This window comes from Nomascus leucogenys, chromosome 9 (assembly GCF_006542625.1).
Source record: "Nomascus leucogenys isolate Asia chromosome 9, Asia_NLE_v1, whole genome shotgun sequence".
Lineage (NCBI taxonomy): Eukaryota > Metazoa > Chordata > Mammalia > Primates > Hylobatidae > Nomascus > Nomascus leucogenys.
The window spans coordinates 29,028,282-29,048,987 of NC_044389.1; the positions used below are offsets into that span (position 1 = coordinate 29,028,282).

Genomic DNA, 20,706 nt, shown 5'->3' on the forward strand with positions numbered 1-20,706 from the left:
AGAAAAAAATTCACAATTACTACCCCTTTGTTTTAGCCACTATTAGAACATTAGTATCCCTTTTCATATATGTAAGCGATGTGTTTTTCCAAAGCAATAATATTATGCGCTTATATTCTTTTGTATGCTTTTTTCACTTGATTCATTATCACGAAAATACAGTTAAGTGTTGAAAATCCAACTATAATGCATCATTTTGATTAGCTGTTTAGTATTCAGTTATGTGGAAGACCATAACTAGTTCCCCATTTTTGGAGATTACAGTTGTTTCATAGAAAATTCTGTTTTGAATACCTTCAGGGATAAAATTTCTTTGCAAAGCTGTGATTATTTTCTTAGACAAACTTGCAGAAATGGAATTACTGAATATAAATATGTAAGTGTATTATTACTGTTTGTTGTCTTAGGTTATGGAGACATCAGCTCAGTCCTCTGCAGACCATCAGGAACAGCATGTTTCAGTCCAGGAAATGCAGGAACTCAAAGAAACGCTCAACCAAGCTGAAACAAAATCAAAATCACTCGAGAGTCAAGTAGAGAATCTGCAGAAGGTATGAGTGTGAGAACAGTCTGTTCCTAATTCTTTCCTGTTTTACACCTAAAGAAATATGTGTTAACTAGATACTTTCTCTTACCATGTGGGAATGGATACACATATAGTTTATATTGAAATGATTGAATTCCATGGTGAATACTTTGTTTTCCTTTAAAGACATTATCTGAAAAAGAGACAGAAGCAAGAAATCTCCAGGAACAGACTGTGCAACTTCAATCTGAACTTTCACGACTTCGTCAGGATCTTCAAGATAGAACCACACAGGAGGAGCAGCTCCGACAACAGATAACTGAAAAGGAAGAAAAAACCAGAAAGGCTATTGTAGCAGCAAAGTCAAAAATTGCACACTTAGCTGGTAAATATCTGTTTAAAGTTTGAACTTGGTAGTGAAAGTTGATTATGTGTTGCAGGCTTAAAACTAAATGGAATAGAAATAAAAGGTATCTACTATGAAGGGTGTTTGTGTGTGTGTGCATGCTTTAAATATTAGGAATAAGAGCAATCCTGATTTTCAAGTGATGAGGATATCCTTGATATGATGAAATTTTTCTCAATTGTTGGCTGGCAGTAGATAATGGAGTACTGCTATCCTGCTTTCATGAATAACAATTCTATCTTGTGACAGAGATCCTTTGAGCCCAGACCGTGCTGCCTAGAAACCTTATGTGGACTGCATAAAGATCTTTACCAGCCCAGGAATTTTTTTGTACCTCATTTGGTGGAGGGCCCCTCTAGCTCTTCAGGGAGATACCATGTCAAATTTATGAAGAATCTAGTTCTTCAAGGCTCAGGGCTTTATTCAGCCTTGCCTATCAGTCTGCTGAGTAGTTAAATAAAATGTCAAATCAGTTGGATTTTGTTACAAGCATTTTTTTTTAAATGATCTCTAAGACAATGTCCTAACAACTTACTTGATTTTAAAAGTTCTTGAATTATTTTTAAACAGTGCTGTAGATTATATGAAATAAAAATTTTGCAGTTAATAGTAATGAATGATACATTGAAATATAAACGGGCTTCTGTTAACTAGGATCTTTAGCTTTTTGAGATTTTAGTTAGGAAAAAGTAAATTTTTATGTCGGAGTAAGTATATTTTATATTCTAGTAATAAGTTAAAACAAATGTACTTAGAACTTTGCTCATTGAGATGTATGGTGTATCGTAACTAATGTAGATGTTATAGTAGTAGAATCTGATGTGACCATGTGCCAATTAAGTGCATAAATGTTGTTTTAAATGTTTGATTATAATATTAATATAATCACCTGGTTACTTCTTTAGGTGTAAAAGATCAGCTAACCAAAGAAAATGAGGAGCTTAAACAAAGGAATGGAGCCTTAGATCAACAGAAAGATGAATTGGATGTTCGTATTACTGCTCTAAAGTCCCAATATGAAGGTCGAATTAGTCGCTTGGAAAGAGAACTCAGGGAGCATCAAGAGAGACACCTTGAGCAGAGAGATGAGCCTCAAGAACCTTCTAATAAGGTGATCGGCTAATTCTGCTTAAGTAACAAGTTGTTTTTCTTTGTACATTTTACTTGAAAGTGCTTGGTGATATAGGAGCCTCTGTCAGTGAATTTTGGCTAAAATTCAACATATGCAGAGAGAATTAACAATGAAAATTTTTTTGTGGCATTTTTAGTGGACTCTTGTGGGCTAGGAACAACAATCAAGAGCTTTCTCTTTATAGGTCCCTGAACAGCAGAGACAGATCACATTGAAAACAACTCCAGCTTCTGGTGAAAGAGGAATGTGAGTTTTAGTTATTTCAGTCTGTTAATTTTCTTTTAAAGCTCGGGGAATATCTGGTGATCTTTCTGTTTAGGAAAAAGAAATCTGTGTATTCTATTGTAAAAACATACACTAAAGAGTTATTTTCTGTGCAGAACCGTATCATGTATTTGCCAGCTTGTTTTCAGCATACTTTCAGTCCTATCAGATGAAGCTTTGTGACGGAGAAAACGTTTTGTCTCTCATCTTTTAGTTTACAGTTGGTTTCTAAGTTAGGCTGCTACTGATTTTCCCTGTGATATTACATGATGACAGATAGAAAATTCTGGGCTGAGACTTGGGTTCAGCAATTCAACAGCTAGATACATTCTGCATTGTCAGGATGCACCACTCTGGAGCATTCCCTGTATAGTTTTTAATGCTTAAATTCAAAACAGCTTTAATAAGGCTCTGAAATATTTAGTGAACAAAAAAATGGAGACCTGTACTCACTGTGTTTTTAAAAGTATTTGCGTAATAATTTGTTATTAATTATTCTTGCATTTTCTCCTCCATAAGTGCCAGCACATCAGACCCACCAACAGCCAATATCAAGCCAACTCCTGTTGTGTCTACTCCAAGTAAAGTGACAGCTGCAGCTATGGCTGGAAATAAGTCAACACCCAGGGCTAGTATCCGCCCAATGGTTACACCTGCAACTGTTACAAATCCCACTACTACCCCAACAGCTACAGTGATGCCCACTACACAAGTGGAATCACAGGAAGGTTAGTAAAATAATACAGATCTGATTAGACTGATTGCTTATTTAGATTTATTATGAGAAGATGACAGTAATTTCAAAGATAAATGAAGCATCCACTACAGCTGAAGTCACATCATTGTAAAAATGGGTGTTTAATATTTGAAGGACATACTTCTAGGACCAGAATTTTCACTTGTAATCACAAAGAATATATGAAATCCACTTTGGAAAATCATACTGAATTACTGGCTCAACCCAACATTGCTTTCTCACTGAAACTGACCATTTCATTGCTTTCTTCAGTTTTTTCCCATGACACTCTGTTACTCATTACAGCAATTACAACTCTGTATTTTATTCTGTGGTATACGTGCTTTTTACTCCACTACATTGAGCTCCTCAAGGGCAAAAATCTTGGCTTCTTATTGTTTAATCCCTTTACCTAACTCCACAGTAGGTGTTCAGTAAAACTTTGCTACCTGCATATTTCCTTAGATTCTTATCTCAACAAATGTTAGAATTCAGTAAATTATTCAAGTATTTCTCTGCTGTGAAAGTAGAGAATGTTTTATTTCAGCTACATCCAATAAACTAAATATATAACTAATTAAATTTACTATCTGTTATATCAATTAAAAACAAATTCTAATTTTACTTTGAGCTTAATTTCATTAATTTTATTCAACAGTAATTTAAATGAATAGATGCAAAATCAGTTACAGATACTTATTTATTTAATTCAGGCAACATTTTATTGCATGTTACCATATCAATTACATAGGGAATATAAAAATACATAATACATTACCTTTACCCACAATGTATTTGTCTACCAAGTGCCAAGAGAATCTGTGTGAAAGGTGACATGTACCACAGAACAGGAAGGATAATTTCAGCTTTGATAAAAGTAGAAGGCTTATATTCAGCATTATAATTATTTTTCAGCTATGCAGTCAGAAGGACCTGTGGAACATGTTCCAGTTTTTGGAAGCACAAGTGGATCCGTTCGTTCTACTAGTCCTAATGTCCAGCCTTCTATCTCTCAACCTATTTTAACTGTTCAGCAACAAACACAGGCTACAGCTTTTGTGCAACCCACTCAACAGAGTCATCCTCAGATTGAGCCTGCCAATCAAGAGTTATCTTCAAACATAGTAGAGGTTGTTCAGAGTTCACCAGTTGAGCGGCCTTCTACTTCCACAGCAGTATTTGGCACAGGTAAAATTAATTTTAAAATGAAGTCAGAATAGACCTATGCATTTATAAGATCTTGAGTATATCTTGAGTATATATATCTTGAGTATTCTTTGTACAAATGAAGTTAGAATAGACCTACGCAATTATAATATCTTGGACATAATACGTATTGCAAGTATTCTTTGTGCATACTTGCTTTCTACCAGGAATTAGAATGAATGAATATGTTGCTAACATTTTATTTCATGTTTACCACTGAATATGACTATTTTAAATCAGTTGTTTGTCATTAAGATGATTCTCCCCCTCCAGTTATTTTTTTTACTGGTTTTACATATTAACACAAAACATATTGTAAATAATTTAACGGAGGTCCTGAGGACTAAAAGACACCTAAGATAAGACTATATACTGATTTACATACAGTGTACATTTTTTCTTATTCAAGGAGTCCTGAGTTTTATAGAAGGTCCCATGTAAACTTTGTAGATAACAACATATTAGTACAATCTCAGTGAATCCGATATATTGTAAAAATTGGCTGGCTTTATTAAGCAAAGCTTGGGTTGGTATAAAAACATTGACTCAGAGCGTAAGTTGCTCTTTGTTTACCCATAGCTTAGCAGAAACAAATTATGTTGATGGACATTGATCTAGGAGTTGATTGATTGTATTTTAGTAATTTGTACAATTAAATGTTTACTGTGTTCTCCTTTAGTTAAGTGACCATATTGGGTAAATTATCTAAATTGAGTTATTATCATGCTCTAATTCAAGATTTATGTAATTTCAAAGTTTCGGCTACCCCCAGTTCTTCTTTGCCAAAGCGTACACGTGAAGAGGAAGAGGATAGCACCATAGAAGCATCAGACCAAGTCTCTGACGATACAGTGGAAATGCCTCTTCCAAAGAAGTTGAAAAGTGTTACACCTGTAGGAACTGAGGTGCGTAAAGTTCTTTCTATTTTAACTTTTATCAGTAGAGTTAAGGTACTCTTTTCAGTTATAGCCTAAAGAAAATTAACCTTTTGGGGCCAAAATGTATTATCTGGAAAACACTTTTATTGAACTTTCTACAGAGATTCCACTGACAACCCAGGTATTATTACCAACAGTGTTTTATATTCTTGCATATCTTTAATTGAATTTGTTTCTATTTCAATAAAAAAACAGTCATAAAAACATAAGTTAAAAAAAAGAAAAGCAATTGTTACGTTGTTTACGGCATTTTATGGAGCCCTCCTCCCCCCATAAGGTGGTAAATATTTATATTTCTCTCATTCATGTCCAGTGTTGTCTGAGACGTCTACTAGCTTTAATATGTATCCATAGGATTAACACTCATGTAGCAATACTGTGGGAAAGTGCAGAACTAAAGAAATAAAGAAAACAAGCAAAAAAAAAAAAATAATAAGTTGAATTTCATCTCAAAGTTTCTAAGTCTCATGGACATCTGTTACCTGCTATCTTTTTTTTTAAGATTAGCCAAAATTATATTCCTTTTTGTTGTTAAGATTAAATTATAATGAAGCAGGTTTCAAATCAAACATTAAGGCTACTAAATTAATTGTATTAGCGTGTATTAATGTTCATAAACCTTACTTTGTGTATACTGAGGAGGAATGTGATTATAATTTTTAAATAAATTTTTTTATTTTTCTATAGTTTCATAAAATTATAGATTTGAAGAGTTTTTTCAAATGAGAGAACTAACAAAAACAGGTAACCCTTCATCTGCTACACTGATATGGTTAATATATTAGTGTATTATGATACAGGAAGAAGTTATGGCAGAAGAAAGTACTGATGGAGAGGTAGAGACTCAGGTATACAACCAGGATTCTCAAGATTCCATTGGAGAAGTAAGTAAAAACATACCTAAAGTAGCAAACTGTTGCTTTTCGTGAATGAAATTAGCTTTGACAAATTGAAACATTATTTGGTCTTTTTTTTTAACTTGTTCTTATTATATTTAATGAAATACTACTAGAATTAATCATTGCAGAGTCTGCTTTCTTTTACTCCTATGAGTATAGTGTACTGCCTTCTAAACTTGTATTAAAGAAATGTTTTTGTTCATATATAGCACAGATTTCCAGATTTTTTAGAGTTGTGAGCCAAGATTTTTCACTATTTTAATTACATGGAATACAAGAGTGCTGGTTGCATCTTGAGTTAATTTATAGTGCCCCATTTGCTGGTTCTCTCTTACTCCCCTGTATTATTTCCCCTACAGAATTAAAGTAATCCATAAAAGGAAATGCGTTTATGCACCTCTTCATTTTTTGATCTCTCATTGAGGTTCCTTTAGAGCAGTTTTACTAGCGGAGAGAATATAGACTCTGAAGTTACAAAGCATGAGGTGTCATTCCTAGCTCCACCACTAGGAAGCTTTGTGACTGTAAGCATGTCATTAATTCCCTGCATTGTCTCATTTGTCAAAAAATATAATTTTTAGGATTGTAAAATACCTAAAGTAGTACCTGCCACATATTAGGCACTCAGAATATTATTACTTTCTTTTCTTCCTTCTGTCCCACAAAATGAGAATTCATATTGTCATCGAGAAGGCCCCCAGGGTGGCTAAATAGTGTTTAATAGAAAGGAGAGCTTTATTAGTGATATCATTTTGCTAATGAGGAAGAAATAGTCTCCAGCATGGACCAAAGGTGTTCTGTCTTCACACAGGGCAGGGACAGGTGTGGTTTTATGCCTCACAGGGTCCTTATTACACAATAGAGTCATACATATTCAGCAGGTTTTGGGGAAACGCTATACATATTTATGAGGGGAGCTGAGCATATGCACAGTAGGTAAATATATATAATATACATCCCATGTTCACTTTGGGGCAGGGTTTTAGCACGAAACTAAGCTGGAATTTGGCTCTTTACGTGAAGAGTGAACAAAAGGTGAACTACAGGACACAGAGACAGTTTGCGCGCAGCCTTTTTAAGCAGGTTGAAACTAACTTAAGGTGTCTGCAGTTGCTTGCCAGTGCTCTCTACAGAGTTGCAGTGGTCTGGATTGTAAATCAGAGATAGGAGTCTGATAACTTGCCCGATAGCTCCAGTTAGAGGAGTTTAGCAAAGGCCTATTTTTTTTATTGTAACTATACGAATTTAGAAATTTACCATGCCAGACAGGCCCTGAACCCTGGACCTACAGGTAACTTTTGTTTCCTTAACCTTAGGGTTTGTCTTAGTTGACAAAATGGCATCTATTTTGGTCTCTCAAATCACAATATATGATAGTAATTAAATATCAATATTTAACACAGAACTCATTACTATATGCCAAATGTTGATCTAAGAAATTTTTATCTATTAACTAATTTAATCTTCATTATACCTCATAGTTACAGAAACTGATACCCAGATAAAGTAGTGTACCGAAGTTCACGTAGCATTGGAGCTCAGATTCAAACCCAGGCTGTGTAGTTTTCAACTGTCCTAAGCTTGAAACAGTACTTTTCTCTGAATAAACTTTCTGGATCATCTTATGCTATAATTATTTTATCATGTAAAATTAAGGAATTGTCTCAAGCTAACCATAAATAGCCATATCGCAAGTAAATGTTAATTTCTTAGCTGCATTAATTTTGTAAGTTAATTTTACCAGCTTTCTTTGACTGAAAACACTAAACTAGATCTTCAGATGATTATGTAGTACAGGTTGAACATCCCTAATTTGAAAATTCAAAACGTTTTAGGTGCCAGCATTGCAAGCCACATGTGTAATGTTCCACACCTGACCTCACGTGATGGGCCACAGTCAAAACAGAACTTCATTTTATACACAAAACTATTAAAAATATTGTGTAAGATTAACTTCAGGCTGTGTGTATAAGGTGTATATGAAACATAAATGAATTTTGCATTTATGCTTGGATCTTATAGATATCTCATTATGGATATGCAAAAATTCCAAAATCCTAAAAAATCCAAAATCTGAAACACTTCCGGACCCAAGCATTTTAAATAAGTTATTCAGCGCGTACTATAAATGATATCTTTTTCATCTATTCTTCAGAGAGCATTGTTTCTGAAGAACATAACAATTTGAAAATAATAAGATATTAATTTCTGCCTTCTTATCAGACTTGGTTAAATTATACTGAAATCTTCTGCAAAAGCTTTTTCTTGAAACTGGCAAAATTGTCTGTGACTCCAAAATACCATTTGGATTTTTATTCCACCCCTCTAGCATTGTCTACTGAATGTGTAACAGTTCATTTTTCTGATTTTCTAACAGTGAAGCAAATGTTCTTTACAAGTGTTGCTTTTTCTGAAATAAGCATGTCACTTTGAGGCACTTTTTAAATTATACCATGACTTACTCATTTTTTCCATTATGGCATATGTAATTTTTTATGAATGTCTTAGTTTAAAAGATACTGTTGCTGGCTTGTATAAAAAATTGATTTTAGTGAGTACTTAAGCCAAAAAGACATTTAACTTTTGATAGTAAATATTATAAATGAAGTTAAAATAATAGTTTATTTCAGTAGTTAACAAAATAGAATTGTGGAAATAGATTGAGCAAGGAATTATTTAGTATCTGATACATTTATTTTGGTTTGAAGGCTTGGAATAATTGGAGTTTTGGGGAGGGAAGAAGTTCTTTGTAAAAAGACAATGATAATAACTTATGTATTCAGTGCTTTTCTTTGTAAAAAGACAGTGGTAATAGCTTATTTATTCACTGCATTTCCAAATTAGTTCTAGTTTGGGAAAACCTTCTCTTTAAACATTGCAGACCCATGAGTATTTTTTTTTTCTTTTCTGACTTTGGTCTGCAGCTGTATTATGCACTAACCGCACTGGCCATTGAGCAACTGAAATATGGCTGTCCAAATTGATACAAATATAAAATATACATCATATTTTTGAAGACTTAGTAGAAATTTTAAAATGTGAAATATCTGGTTAATAATTTTTACATTTATTACATGTTGAAATAATATTTTGGATATATTGGTTAAGTATATTATTAATCACCTGTTTTTAAGTGGCTACTAAAAAATTTAAAATTACATGGCATATTCCTGTCTCACAGCACTGATATACGATATCACACTAGTAGTTTTGAATGCACAAATATTTGTTTATATTTTTTTCTCTTTTTCTTATTGGAGTATTAACCAATAAGATTTATGATAATTCTTCTGTAGGAAGACATTAAGGAAACTCAAAGGTTCATCTTCTTTCTTCAAAAATACTTGAAATACCATTTTTAAAATTAAATGTAGCTGGCCGAGGTAGCTCACACCTGTAATCCGAGTATTTTGAGAGGCCAAGGTGGGCAGATCACTTGAAGTCAGGAGTTCGAGACCAGCCTTGCCAACATGGTGAAACCCTGTCTCTAATAAAAATACAAAAAATTAGCCAGATGTTGGGGGGTGGTGCCTATGGTCCCAGTTACTCAGGAGAATTTCGCTTGAACCCAGCGGGGCAGAGGTTTCAGTGAGCTGAGATAGCACCATTGCACTCCAGCCAGGGTGACAAGAGCGAGACTCTGTCTCAAAAAAAAAAAAAAAATTAAATGCTGCTATTCCATAAGTACTCATTATTCTTTACTTTGACCTATAATGTATGTTTATAGGGCTCTTAATTCGTTTTTAACTTTTTTATTTTTAAAGGGAGTTACCCAGGGAGATTATACACCTATGGAAGACAGTGAAGAAACCTCTCAGTCTCTACAAATAGATCTTGGGCCACTTCAATCAGATCAGCAGACAACAACTTCATCCCAGGATGGTCAAGGCAAAGGAGATGATGTCATTGTAATTGACAGTGATGATGAAGAAGAGGATGATGATGAAAATGATGGAGAACATGAGGTAAATTTGGTTTGAAATCATCTAATGTTTTTAAACTATTGGATGAAAGTGCTCAAATCCTTGGTATACTAATGCATTGGCTGTAAATTCTGGTTCCCAGTCAGCTTAAATAGATTATATTGTTTTTCTTCTATCTTAATTAGTTCAGAAATCAGCATTTTATAATGAAAATTAGTGTAGAGCCAGTGATGGAATGCCCATTTTTAAAATTTTGTTTCATTTTGTTTTTTTGATGATTGATGAGTCTTTTAGGATTTGTTCTCAATTAGACCTAATTTTAAGTCTTATTGATAAGTGACTGTATGGCTTTAAATGTAAGTGCTATGGTTTCTGGAGATAAAAAGAAGAAACAAGAATTGTTTTTGTTTCCCCTTGGAGCCCCATAGTTCATTTTTGTCATTTTTTAATATACAAAGTGTATTTTATATATATAAGGTCAAATTGTGTGTTTTATTTTGGGGTTTAATCCTATATTGACAGCTTCTCATTTTAGATTAATAAAGCAACATTTTTTTAAAAGCTCCTGATACAGTGTAATTTTATCATTTTCTTCAACTCCACCAGTTTAAATTTAGAATTAAACTGGACCGCTTGACATTTTGCTGACACCTGAGGTCTATATTATCTTTGAGCAATCTCATGCAAGCAGTTAGAATTCAGAATTGATCATTATTGCACTAATTCCAGTAAGTATCACAGTTGTGATATTTGATGCTGCTGTACCAATCCCATACAACTCTCAGGACAATTCCTATCTTCTGATTAATGAGTCACCTAAATTTCTAAGTGTGGTATCTAGACGTGCAGAGCATGTGGGCCACATTCTAAACTTTTATTTATACCTGGGGAACTTTCTACTAGGATTATGAAGAGGATGAGGAAGATGATGATGATGATGAAGATGACACAGGGATGGGAGACGAGGGTGAAGATAGTAATGAAGGAACTGGTAGTGCCGATGGCAATGATGGTTATGAAGCTGATGATGCTGAGGTAACTGGCTAGAATTTTGACCACTCATAGTTCTTTCTAAGAGCTTTCTTTAACTCGCTGTTTTCCAAGGATATAGAAAGGCTTATGAAATTCACTAAAACCTTTAGGGGTTTTGTTCATTTGTTTTTTGTTGTTATGGTTACTTATTTGTTTTTGTTGTGGTTTGGTTTGGTTAATTATTCTGTCCGGTTTTTTTAACATATTTATTTTATTTGAGCATTATGTTAACACGTTTTGTTTTTAGGGTGGTGATGGGACTGATCCAGGTACAGAAACAGAAGAAAGTATGGGTGGAGGTGAAGGTAATCAGAGAGCTGCTGATTCTCAAAACAGTGGTGAGATTTTTATTAGTCTTTCTTGAATTGAATATCTCTGGTATTTTCTAAACTAGAATTGCACTTAATTATAATATATAAATTTATTTAGCGAATTGGTAAAAAGAGATTGGCCCCTGTTCTAGCTTTGTGACTATTGTGCTCTCATAAAAAGTCTACTATGTTTATGATTGTTAGGTGCTGTCATTATACTCTTTTCTGCCTCATTGGACTGCTGTAAGATGCAAACATTTTGTAACCCTTACGGTATTATAAATGCTATATGCTGCCATTAAGAGGAAAAATTAAATTAGGGACTACTTGTAACAGCAGTTCACAACCAGAGGAGGTCAGTCTAATCAAGCTGCATGCTTCAAGATTTGCTATTGGAGCTTTGCAGTATGGTCTGGTTTTTCAATGAATAAAAGATTTTTGGATCAATATAGCATATATTTTGTTAAATCCTGGATAAGTCTTGGAGGTCCACTGAAAAGTTGTGGGCATTAAAAGAGTATGGAAGTCCTAGAAAATAATTTTATTTTGAAATGTGTATTAAAGAATTAGTGATTATCTGGATAATAGATAACAACTGATACTAAGCCAAAATCATTAGTGTTGACATAGTAAAACCTTAGCTGTTTAGTTTAGACTAATGGGAAAATACTGTATCTGGGTTTCTGTAGAGGCCCGGGTATTTAAAAGGGCAAGGTATATTCTCATTTTAACTAAAGAACAGACAAAAATTTAAACTTTTAAATTTTGTAATAGAAAAATATATTAATGAATATTAAGCCATATAATAAGTAATACTATTCTTACTTTTAAAGGGAGATGAGAAATTGATATACTTTGAACAAACATTTACATTTATAAACAATTTGTAGATTAAGAAACATTTTTTGTGTATCACATAGTTGAAATATAGAGGGAGGAATTTTTGCTGCTCTAGGTCTCCCTCCCTCCCTCCCTTCCTCCCTTCTTTCCTTCTTTTTCCTATTTTTTTTTATTTTTATTTTTGCAACCAAGCGAAAATAGGCCTAGTGGCCTGAATAAAATTAATGGTGGATTTAAGTACATTTCAAGCAACTACACTTGTATTGAATTGTTTAATTCTTGTAGTAAACTTAATAAGGTTTAGATATCAATGAAGAATCTGAATCGCAGAAGTAAAGTGACTTGAGGTGTCACATAGCTTACTAAGTAGCTAAGTAGCTTAAGTATTAGAGCAAGGATCTGAATCTAGACCTCAGACTTTTAAACTATGAAATTCTGTGACATCCTGTTCAACTTTTCGTAGTAGAAGATGTCTTCTTTTTTTGCTACAGTGTATGTAGAAGAATATTCACCCAGACATTTGAGAGACATTTGTTAAAATTCAAAATTCAGGAAAACCAAAAGATTAAAATGTAGTTGTAAGGCTTTTCCTCTGTCTTTATCCTATTTGAGTGTTATACTGATTCTCTAGTGGTCTAACCTTTAGGTAATTTGTCTACTTTATTAAAATTATGTAATCCAAATTTATTAAATATTAATTTTAGTTTTATTTTATTAAATGTTTAATTTTAGTGTTTTAAATATTTATCATATGTCGAGCTAAGAGCTTTATGTTCATTATCTGAAATCTTTAGAAAAACCATTCTGGAAAAACCATACTTGGAGGTTACATTTGTTCTATTAACCAACCAAAAAATAGACTCAAAGAGGTTAAGAGACTTGCCCAAAGCCACACAGCGAATAAGTACAGATCCCATTATATCTGAGTGTAAAGCCCACATTTGTTTCCATCACACCTCACTACTTTACTTCTGAAAATATTCGTGCAGTGAACATTCCTGTTGGCAAGATTTATACTTCTAGGGATTGTCCAAGTTTTTTTGTGGTAAATTTAGCAGTTCAGAAGTAAATTTCTCTTTTCCTATAGGTGAAGGAAATACAGGGGCTGCAGAATCTTCTTTTTCTCAGGAGGTTTCTAGAGAACAACAGCCATCATCAGCATCTGAAAGACAGGCCCCTCGAGCACCTCAGTCACCGAGACGCCCACCACATCCACTTCCCCCAAGACTGACCATTCATGCCCCACCTCAGGAGTTGGGACCACCAGTTCAGGTATTAAAAGTACTGGTCATTATGAAAAATGAACTTGAAAAAAATCTTGGCTTTTCTCCCTTTCCGTTATGTATTTCTGTCTCTCTCTCAGTTTTTTAAAATTAGCAATCCCATGAACTTTTTGGTATTTTGGCATATTTTTATAAAATTCTTTGAACTGAAACTAATCTCTGAGGGATGTTTAGAAAGGCAAGTGTTACTAAAAGTTGTGCATACATTGAAATGGTTATAGTCATAGCAAATAAAATTCTGTTTGTTATTTCTCAAGTGAGAAAAGAAAAAGATTTTCTTGGGTTTTAATTAAAGTACATTTTAGCAGCTCACCATTACCTGATTTGAAGGTTTCTTTCTCTACAGTGCACATATTTATAAAAGATAAAGGAATTTCTGTTGTACTTAACAGAAGAATATTTTTTCTCATTTCTTGGTAATCACATATTTTAACTTTTAAGTTTAATGAAGGTATGTATGACCCCTTATATTTAGCATGTAGTAGGGTCGGGCATCTCTTAATCAGAAGCACTTGGAAAAAGAGTAGGAAAAGTACAAAGGTTCTATTAATTTAGCTTAAGTTTTTCCCTATAAAATAGTATGTGGAAACACTGTCAAATATAGATTCTACTAAAATACCACTAGTGAAAATCACTTCATGGTGGGAAAATATAAAGTCTTAAAGGATCATGTATGGAGGCTACAAAAATATATCCAATCTATCCATTTAGAATTGTCTTAACTGGAAAACAGTTTAAAAGACAATACTGCTGTTTGAACTCCAAAAGAATACTTGCTAACACTTCCAACTAAGGAAATAGGAATTAAATTTGTTTACATACAAGATGGTATCATACATCTGTTTTAAGTATTGGTTAATAATTGATCTGCTGGTTAATAGAATGATTTTTATTTGTTAATATTATAGACTATAATTAAAAATTTGTCATTGACTAAAAGTGATTCTTGGCGGGTTTTCCTGGGAAAATGTCCTAATTACCTGTCCGCTAACTATTTTGTTAGCAGCGTAATAAGCTGTATCTGTTGACATTTGGTGTTTGTTTCATTGCCTCATTTCTTAAAGCAAATGTAATTCCTTTTTCTTGACACGCAGAGAATTCAGATGACCCGAAGGCAGTCTGTAGGACGTGGGCTTCAGTTGACTCCAGGAATAGGTGGCATGGTAAGTACTTACCCATTATGTAAAAGTAATTCATTTCTTGAGCAGATATTTATATAGTCCATATGTTTGGTGTTTTGCCTGTTAACTCTGTTTTCTATCTTTGTTTTAGCAGCAGCATTTTTTTGATGATGAAGACAGAACAGTTCCAAGTACTCCAACTCTTGTGGTGCCACATCGTACTGATGGATTTGCTGAAGCAATTCAGTAAGTTAATGAAAGAGAAACGTATTTTGTAACTGATCAAACTTTTAGTCTTTCTCTGTTAGTTTGTTTATCATTTGGTTAACTCATTATTTGTTGAGTCCCTCTCTACTGTGTACTAATAAGTACTTGAGGTAGGTCAGTTGAGGATGTATTGTTGGGGAAAATTATACAGAGGTGAATGACATACAGTTACTTCTACCAAGAATTTTAAAGTTAAAGACAATATAAGAATGTTTAAGAACATGGCCTCTAGAGTTAGAATGCCTGTGTTTGAAACCTAACTCTACTGTTTACTAGCAATAGCAAGTTCCTTAGGTTCTCTGTTCGTGAGCACCTTCATTTTAAAAATGGGAATAACAATAGAATAATTTCTATTGCCTAAGTTATAAGAATTAAGTGAATCAGTTAATTTGTGTTAACATGTTTAGGATATTACCTGATACATGATAAATTGCTTTATAGTTGTTGATTAAGTGTTGGTAATTACAATGATCATAATTTATAGTATTCTTGTGAAAGCTAAGCAAATGAGCAACTAACTGTAATGTAAACAATGTAGAAGGATAATAGAGGAATAAGCAGTAGGCTTTGTTAATACAAATGAAGAAGTAGTTTATTTCAACAACTAAGGAGAAAGAATATGAGATGATTTAACGCAGATGATACTGAAGTCAGTCTTGGGAAAGAATAGCTAGCATTTATTGAGCATTTGCATGCATTAGTTTATTTAATCCTCATAACTTAAGAGAGTGGACATTATTAATGTTGTCATCTTATAGTATACTGAAGCAGAGACATGTTATCAAATTTGCCAGAGGTCAGACAGCAAGGAAGTTGCAGTTTTTAGTTTCAAACCAGTTAGTCTGGCTGTAGAGCCTATGTTAAGTGTTGTGCTATACCACTCCTCTTAAAGGGTTGAAAGGCTCTCCGTGTGCAAGTGTACACATTTGTTCGTGGCTAAGGTATTAGTTGCATAACAGGATGTATTTGAAGATCAGAATTTAAAAATTTCTACAAACTTAGGGAAAGGTTGATTGTTCTGTAGATGTGGTAACATGTGGCAGTTAGAACCAGTTTTAAACTTGCTCAGTTAGCCACAATTTACCTTGGCTAACACATTTTTACAAACCAACCAATCAGTTTCAGCTCCTTCCTTCTGAAAGTCAGCACTCAGGAAGAGACTCACTCCAATAAACATGCAGAATTCTGAGTACCAGCAATCCACAGCATTTTCACTCAAATAAATGTCACTACCCCTGTGCCTCTAGAAGTCACCACTTCCTGAACTCCATGTTTCCTAAAGACATTATTAGCTCACTAGCTAAGGAAAGATAGGCAGAGTTAAATAATGCTAAGTTTTATGTCCTGAATTATAGGCAGAAGGATAAATGATAATATTATTAGGATAAGGAAGAAAGCAAGTTTTTAGCTATCTGGTATTAGAATTTTCTTAAACCTTGGGAGCTAGCTAGTGAACTCTTAATAAGCTAGACAGGTGACTTGATTTTTCTATGACTAAATGAAAACTAAGATAAAACTTTGTCTCGTGACTTCATTCTAACTCTTTTTTGTTATGTTTCATGTTGAGTTTGTGTTGCTTTCAATTTATCTATGTGAGGATATCTGAGACATTCAAGAAATGTGAGGCATAGTTCAGGAGAGCTGAAAATTATTTACATATAAATCACAGGTTATTCTTATTACTAAATTCATGACAGCTGATAGTATAAAAGGATTTTTATAAGTAAGAAACCCTTTAAAATAAATAGACTTTATTTTCAAACTATTTCCTTCCCAGTGTGTTGATGTTCATTCTGCCTTCTTCCTATATTCTTTTCACCATTGTGGTTTAAATAGGTTAACTTTAAATTTCATCTTAAATTAGTTTTTGTCCATTTAGTTCGCCACAGGTTGCTGGTGTCCCTAGATTCCGGTTTGGGCCACCTGAAGATATGCCACAAACAAGTTCTAGTCACTCTGATCTTGGCCAGCTTGCTTCTCAAGGAGGTAAATAGTTAAACCTTTAGATCCCCTGAATTTGTATGTATTTGGTAATAAACTATTAAAATGTGATTTAAGGGGGAAAAAGCAAATGTAAATATTTTTAAAATTGATATTGTTTGCTAATTTTTTTAAAAAATGCTGTAGTATACTTATTAAGCACTGCCTTACATCTATCTTTCCAACAAAGTTCTAATTTCTTTGAGCATAAGGATTCGCTTTTACATTAGTATCTTTTCAGGCTCCTGGTGTAATGTCATACATGTAGTTTAAGTATTCAGGAATATGTGTTGAACCAATAAATACAGGTACTACTAGCCATTTTAAAGTTGTTGGAAGGAATGCAGCATGTTTTCTGTTTACAGTTTGACACTTGTAACATTCCTAATTAAAATGTATAAGGCTAGTTATACTTTTTGTATTAACATTTCTTAAAAAAACAAAAAGTAAAAGATCAAAATATGTGGAATAAAATGGCCACTACATTAAGTGGTAGAATTAGCTAGTTTTCCACATGTGAATTATGCTATTTGTGGAATTGATTACCTTTTAATCCTCAGTTGGAATGCATATTACCCTCTTTATTTCTGGGAAGCCGTCTGGCACTTGGTAAATGAATAGAGAATGCATACTACTATTATAATAAGCTCAATCTTTAGCCCTAATAAAAGTCATGTAATGTAACATCTGCTTGTTTAGGATATTAGTTCTAACACTGAAGGCCTCTTCTTATATGAAAGTGTAAGTTGACTTCATAAATTTAAAATGTTATATGATTTTGTGACTTGTATGTTAATACAATTTCCTAGACTTAGGCATCTAGGCTTAAATTGGAATGCCAATATTAACATCCATAGTTGGATACTCAATAAAATTAGCTTGTATGAAACTCTTAAGAGCATTTTAGCTAATGTTTTAAGGGTACTTTAGCGTTAAAAAGTTTAAAGGATGTCTTTAAATTGTATTTAAAATTTTGAGGCCAGGTGCAGTGGCTCACACTTGTAATCCCAGAACTTTGGGAGGCCAAGGCAGGAGGATCACTTGCAGCCAGGAGTTCAGGTGCAGCCTTGACAACATAACAAGACTGACCCCTGTCTCTACAAAAATGAAAAATAATTAGCTGGGCCTGTGTTGGTAGCCCTAGCTCCTTGGGAGGCTGAGGTGGGAGGATCACTTGAGCCCAGGAGTTTGAGGCTACAGTGAGCTATGGTGGTGTCACTGCACTCTAACTTGGGTGACAGAACGAGACCCTGTCTCTAAAATAAAAAATAAAAGTTTGAGAGATGGATTTTTGCTTGATGGAATAATTAAATTGTGGACTTCAGTAAAGTTGTGTATCTCCAATAATTAATATTTTTCTTTCAGATCCCTGACTTGTTGACAATTTTATGTTTTTTTCAGTCATTCATTAATATTCAGAATTGTCTTTAGGTTTAGGAATGTACGAAACACCCCTGTTCCTAGCTCATGAAGAAGAGTCAGGTGGCCGAAGTGTTCCCACTACTCCACTGCAAGTAGCAGCCCCAGGTAGGGATCAAAGGCAGATAGTAGGTTCTGTTTTATTGGTAAAATGAAAACCTATGAAATATCTTCTGGCTAAAAATGTGATAAACCACAAAGTTTTAAAGTTCTTTTTCTTGTGTTGTCTTTTTAAAGTGACTGTATTTACTGAGAGCACCACCTCTGATGCTTCGGAACATGCCTCTCAGTCTGTTCCAATGGTGACTACATCCACTGGCACTTTATCTACAACAAATGAAACAGCAACAGGTGATGATGGAGATGAAGTATTTGTGGAGGCAGAATCTGAAGGGTAAAAGTTTATTTTGTTGTTTTTGCTTGCTTTAGTCTCAGCAGACTTTTACATTTGTTTTCCTTTAGCCAAGAAACAATCTGCAACGCTGTGTTTTGTTTTGTTTTGTTTTGTTTTGTTTGTTTTGTTTTGGAGACAGAGTCTTGCTCTGTCGCCCAAGCTGGAATGCATTGGTGTGATCTCGGCTCACTGCAGCCTCTGCCTCCTGGGTTCAAGCAATTTTCTGCCTCAGCCTCCCAAGTAGCTGGGATTACAGGCACCCGCCACCATTCCTGGCTAATTTTTGTAGTCATTTTGTACTGAAGTTTTCACATGACTTAAACTGGAGCAGATTCATGTTATTCTTGTACTATCTCCCTCATTTGTGTCTTGAATAGAAGAGAGAAAGATGGATGTAGTCACTGAGTAGGGAATTTTACATACCCATAGCCTATCTCATCTGGGCTAGAGCCCGTGGTTTAGTTACTGGTATACTATTTAATAGTGTGACTATTGTGAACTTTTTAGTACTGTGCTTTCCTAAAATGTTGTTTTGCGATTTATCAAAATCTGGACCATACATTTCTTATAAGTGTCAAGAATGTGAACATCCTTGTCAAAAGGAAAAAGGAAACATAAGAAGAGGAAAATCATAAACTAAAATTGGAACATGCCATAGTGAGAAAAGGAATGAGGAAAAAACAACTTGAGCTCTTTTCTCCCCCTGCTCCTTTTAAAAATATATATGGTAACCAAATCAGTCTATAATTTTTTGTTTAAGGGAACTCTGGATTACTTAAGTGATAAAATAGATTTAAAAGAGTGGATATAATTTAGGATTGACTGTAGGATCAGTTTTGTATTTTCTAAATTTTTCTTTTCCTTAGTATTAGTTCAGAAGCAGGCCTAGAAATTGATAGCCAGCAGGAAGAAGAGCCGGTTCAAGCATCTGATGAGTCAGATCTCCCCTCCACCAGCCAGGATCCTCCTTCTAGCTCATCTGTAGGTGAGTTCCTGCCCTTGACTGCAATACAATTTTTATACATCAAACTTGTTTGTGAAAATACTGCTTTATTAGTAACAAATTAATAATCCTTTTTTCCTTTATTTTAAAATGCTTTATTTAAAAGAGAAATTTTATTATTAAAGGGAACTTGGTTTATATTGAAATCATTATTCTAAGAATATTCTGGCATCGATAATAAGAAATATGGACACGGTGGATCCATCCCAAAAGAATAGCTCTCTCATGTTTCATCTAGACTAATGGTTGTCAACATATGTTTGTAGAGCTCTTGGGTCTTTTAGAGGTGCTACAGGGGTTGTAGTGGAGGGAGGCTAAGGAGTACTAGGGCACTCCAGGCCTCTTGCCTCTGTTTGAACCACAGTAGCTCCATTTTTATTTGTTCTGCATATTGGGGTTCTACATGAGATTTGATGTGGAGAGTTAAGGGGTAAGAGCTCAGTTGCTTAAAAAAATTGTTTGAAATTTACTGATGTAAACAATTTCAGAGTTTGGCTTTTCAAATTTTTGAAGTTAATTTTGAAAAAAAAGATATGTATTATTCCTGTAATAGAAGTTATTTTTTAGAATAACAGCATTTACTGAACACTTAACTGTGTGTCATGTAGTATTCTGAGCCCTTTACTTATATTTACTTACTTGATTCTCACAACTCAATGTGGTAGATACTCATCCACATTTTATAGATGTGGAAGCTGAGGCACAGAAAGGGTGAATAACCTCTTCAAAGTCAAATAGCTAATAAGTAATGGACAAGCAACGATTACACTGAAGAAGTCTGGCTCCAGAGACCCCACTCTTAAACAATACACTATACTAGCTCATCTATCTCAAATTTTTAGACAGAGAATTACCTTTATTATTAAGGATATATAGTACTTGGTCATTCAGTCTGATTATTTTAATTTTTAATTGTTTACAGTGGTAATTCTCAAACTCTGCCATGGAACCTTCAGATTTTATGGCAGACCTGCTCAGTTATTTATTACTTTTTTAAATCACAGAACTTTGCTATCCCAAAATCTC

At 33.9% G+C, this 20,706-nt stretch overlaps 1 protein-coding gene across 2 annotated transcripts in view; it reads left to right on the forward strand.

Moving 5' to 3' along the window:
• The window catches only part of TPR (translocated promoter region, nuclear basket protein), a 68,656-nt gene that overhangs the window by 45,330 nt on the left and 2,620 nt on the right, over nt 1–20,706 (forward strand). Inside the window, exons 33-50 of one of the 2 annotated variants that reach the window (XM_030818741.1) lie at nt 408–551; nt 713–911; nt 1,838–2,043; nt 2,249–2,310; nt 2,848–3,056; nt 3,980–4,252; nt 5,027–5,175; nt 6,009–6,092; nt 9,872–10,072; nt 10,934–11,065; nt 11,310–11,400; nt 13,301–13,485; nt 14,591–14,659; nt 14,769–14,863; nt 16,764–16,870; nt 18,296–18,391; nt 18,521–18,677; nt 19,544–19,662. In XM_030818741.1, coding sequence (XP_030674601.1) covers nt 408–551; nt 713–911; nt 1,838–2,043; nt 2,249–2,310; nt 2,848–3,056; nt 3,980–4,252; nt 5,027–5,175; nt 6,009–6,092; nt 9,872–10,072; nt 10,934–11,065; nt 11,310–11,400; nt 13,301–13,485; nt 14,591–14,659; nt 14,769–14,863; nt 16,764–16,870; nt 18,296–18,391; nt 18,521–18,677; nt 19,544–19,662 — 2,578 coding nt within the window. The remainder of the gene's footprint in view (nt 1–407; nt 552–712; nt 912–1,837; nt 2,044–2,248; nt 2,311–2,847; nt 3,057–3,979; nt 4,253–5,026; nt 5,176–6,008; nt 6,093–9,871; nt 10,073–10,933; nt 11,066–11,309; nt 11,401–13,300; nt 13,486–14,590; nt 14,660–14,768; nt 14,864–16,763; nt 16,871–18,295; nt 18,392–18,520; nt 18,678–19,543; nt 19,663–20,706) is intronic. The other variant, XM_030818742.1, reaches the window with a different exon arrangement.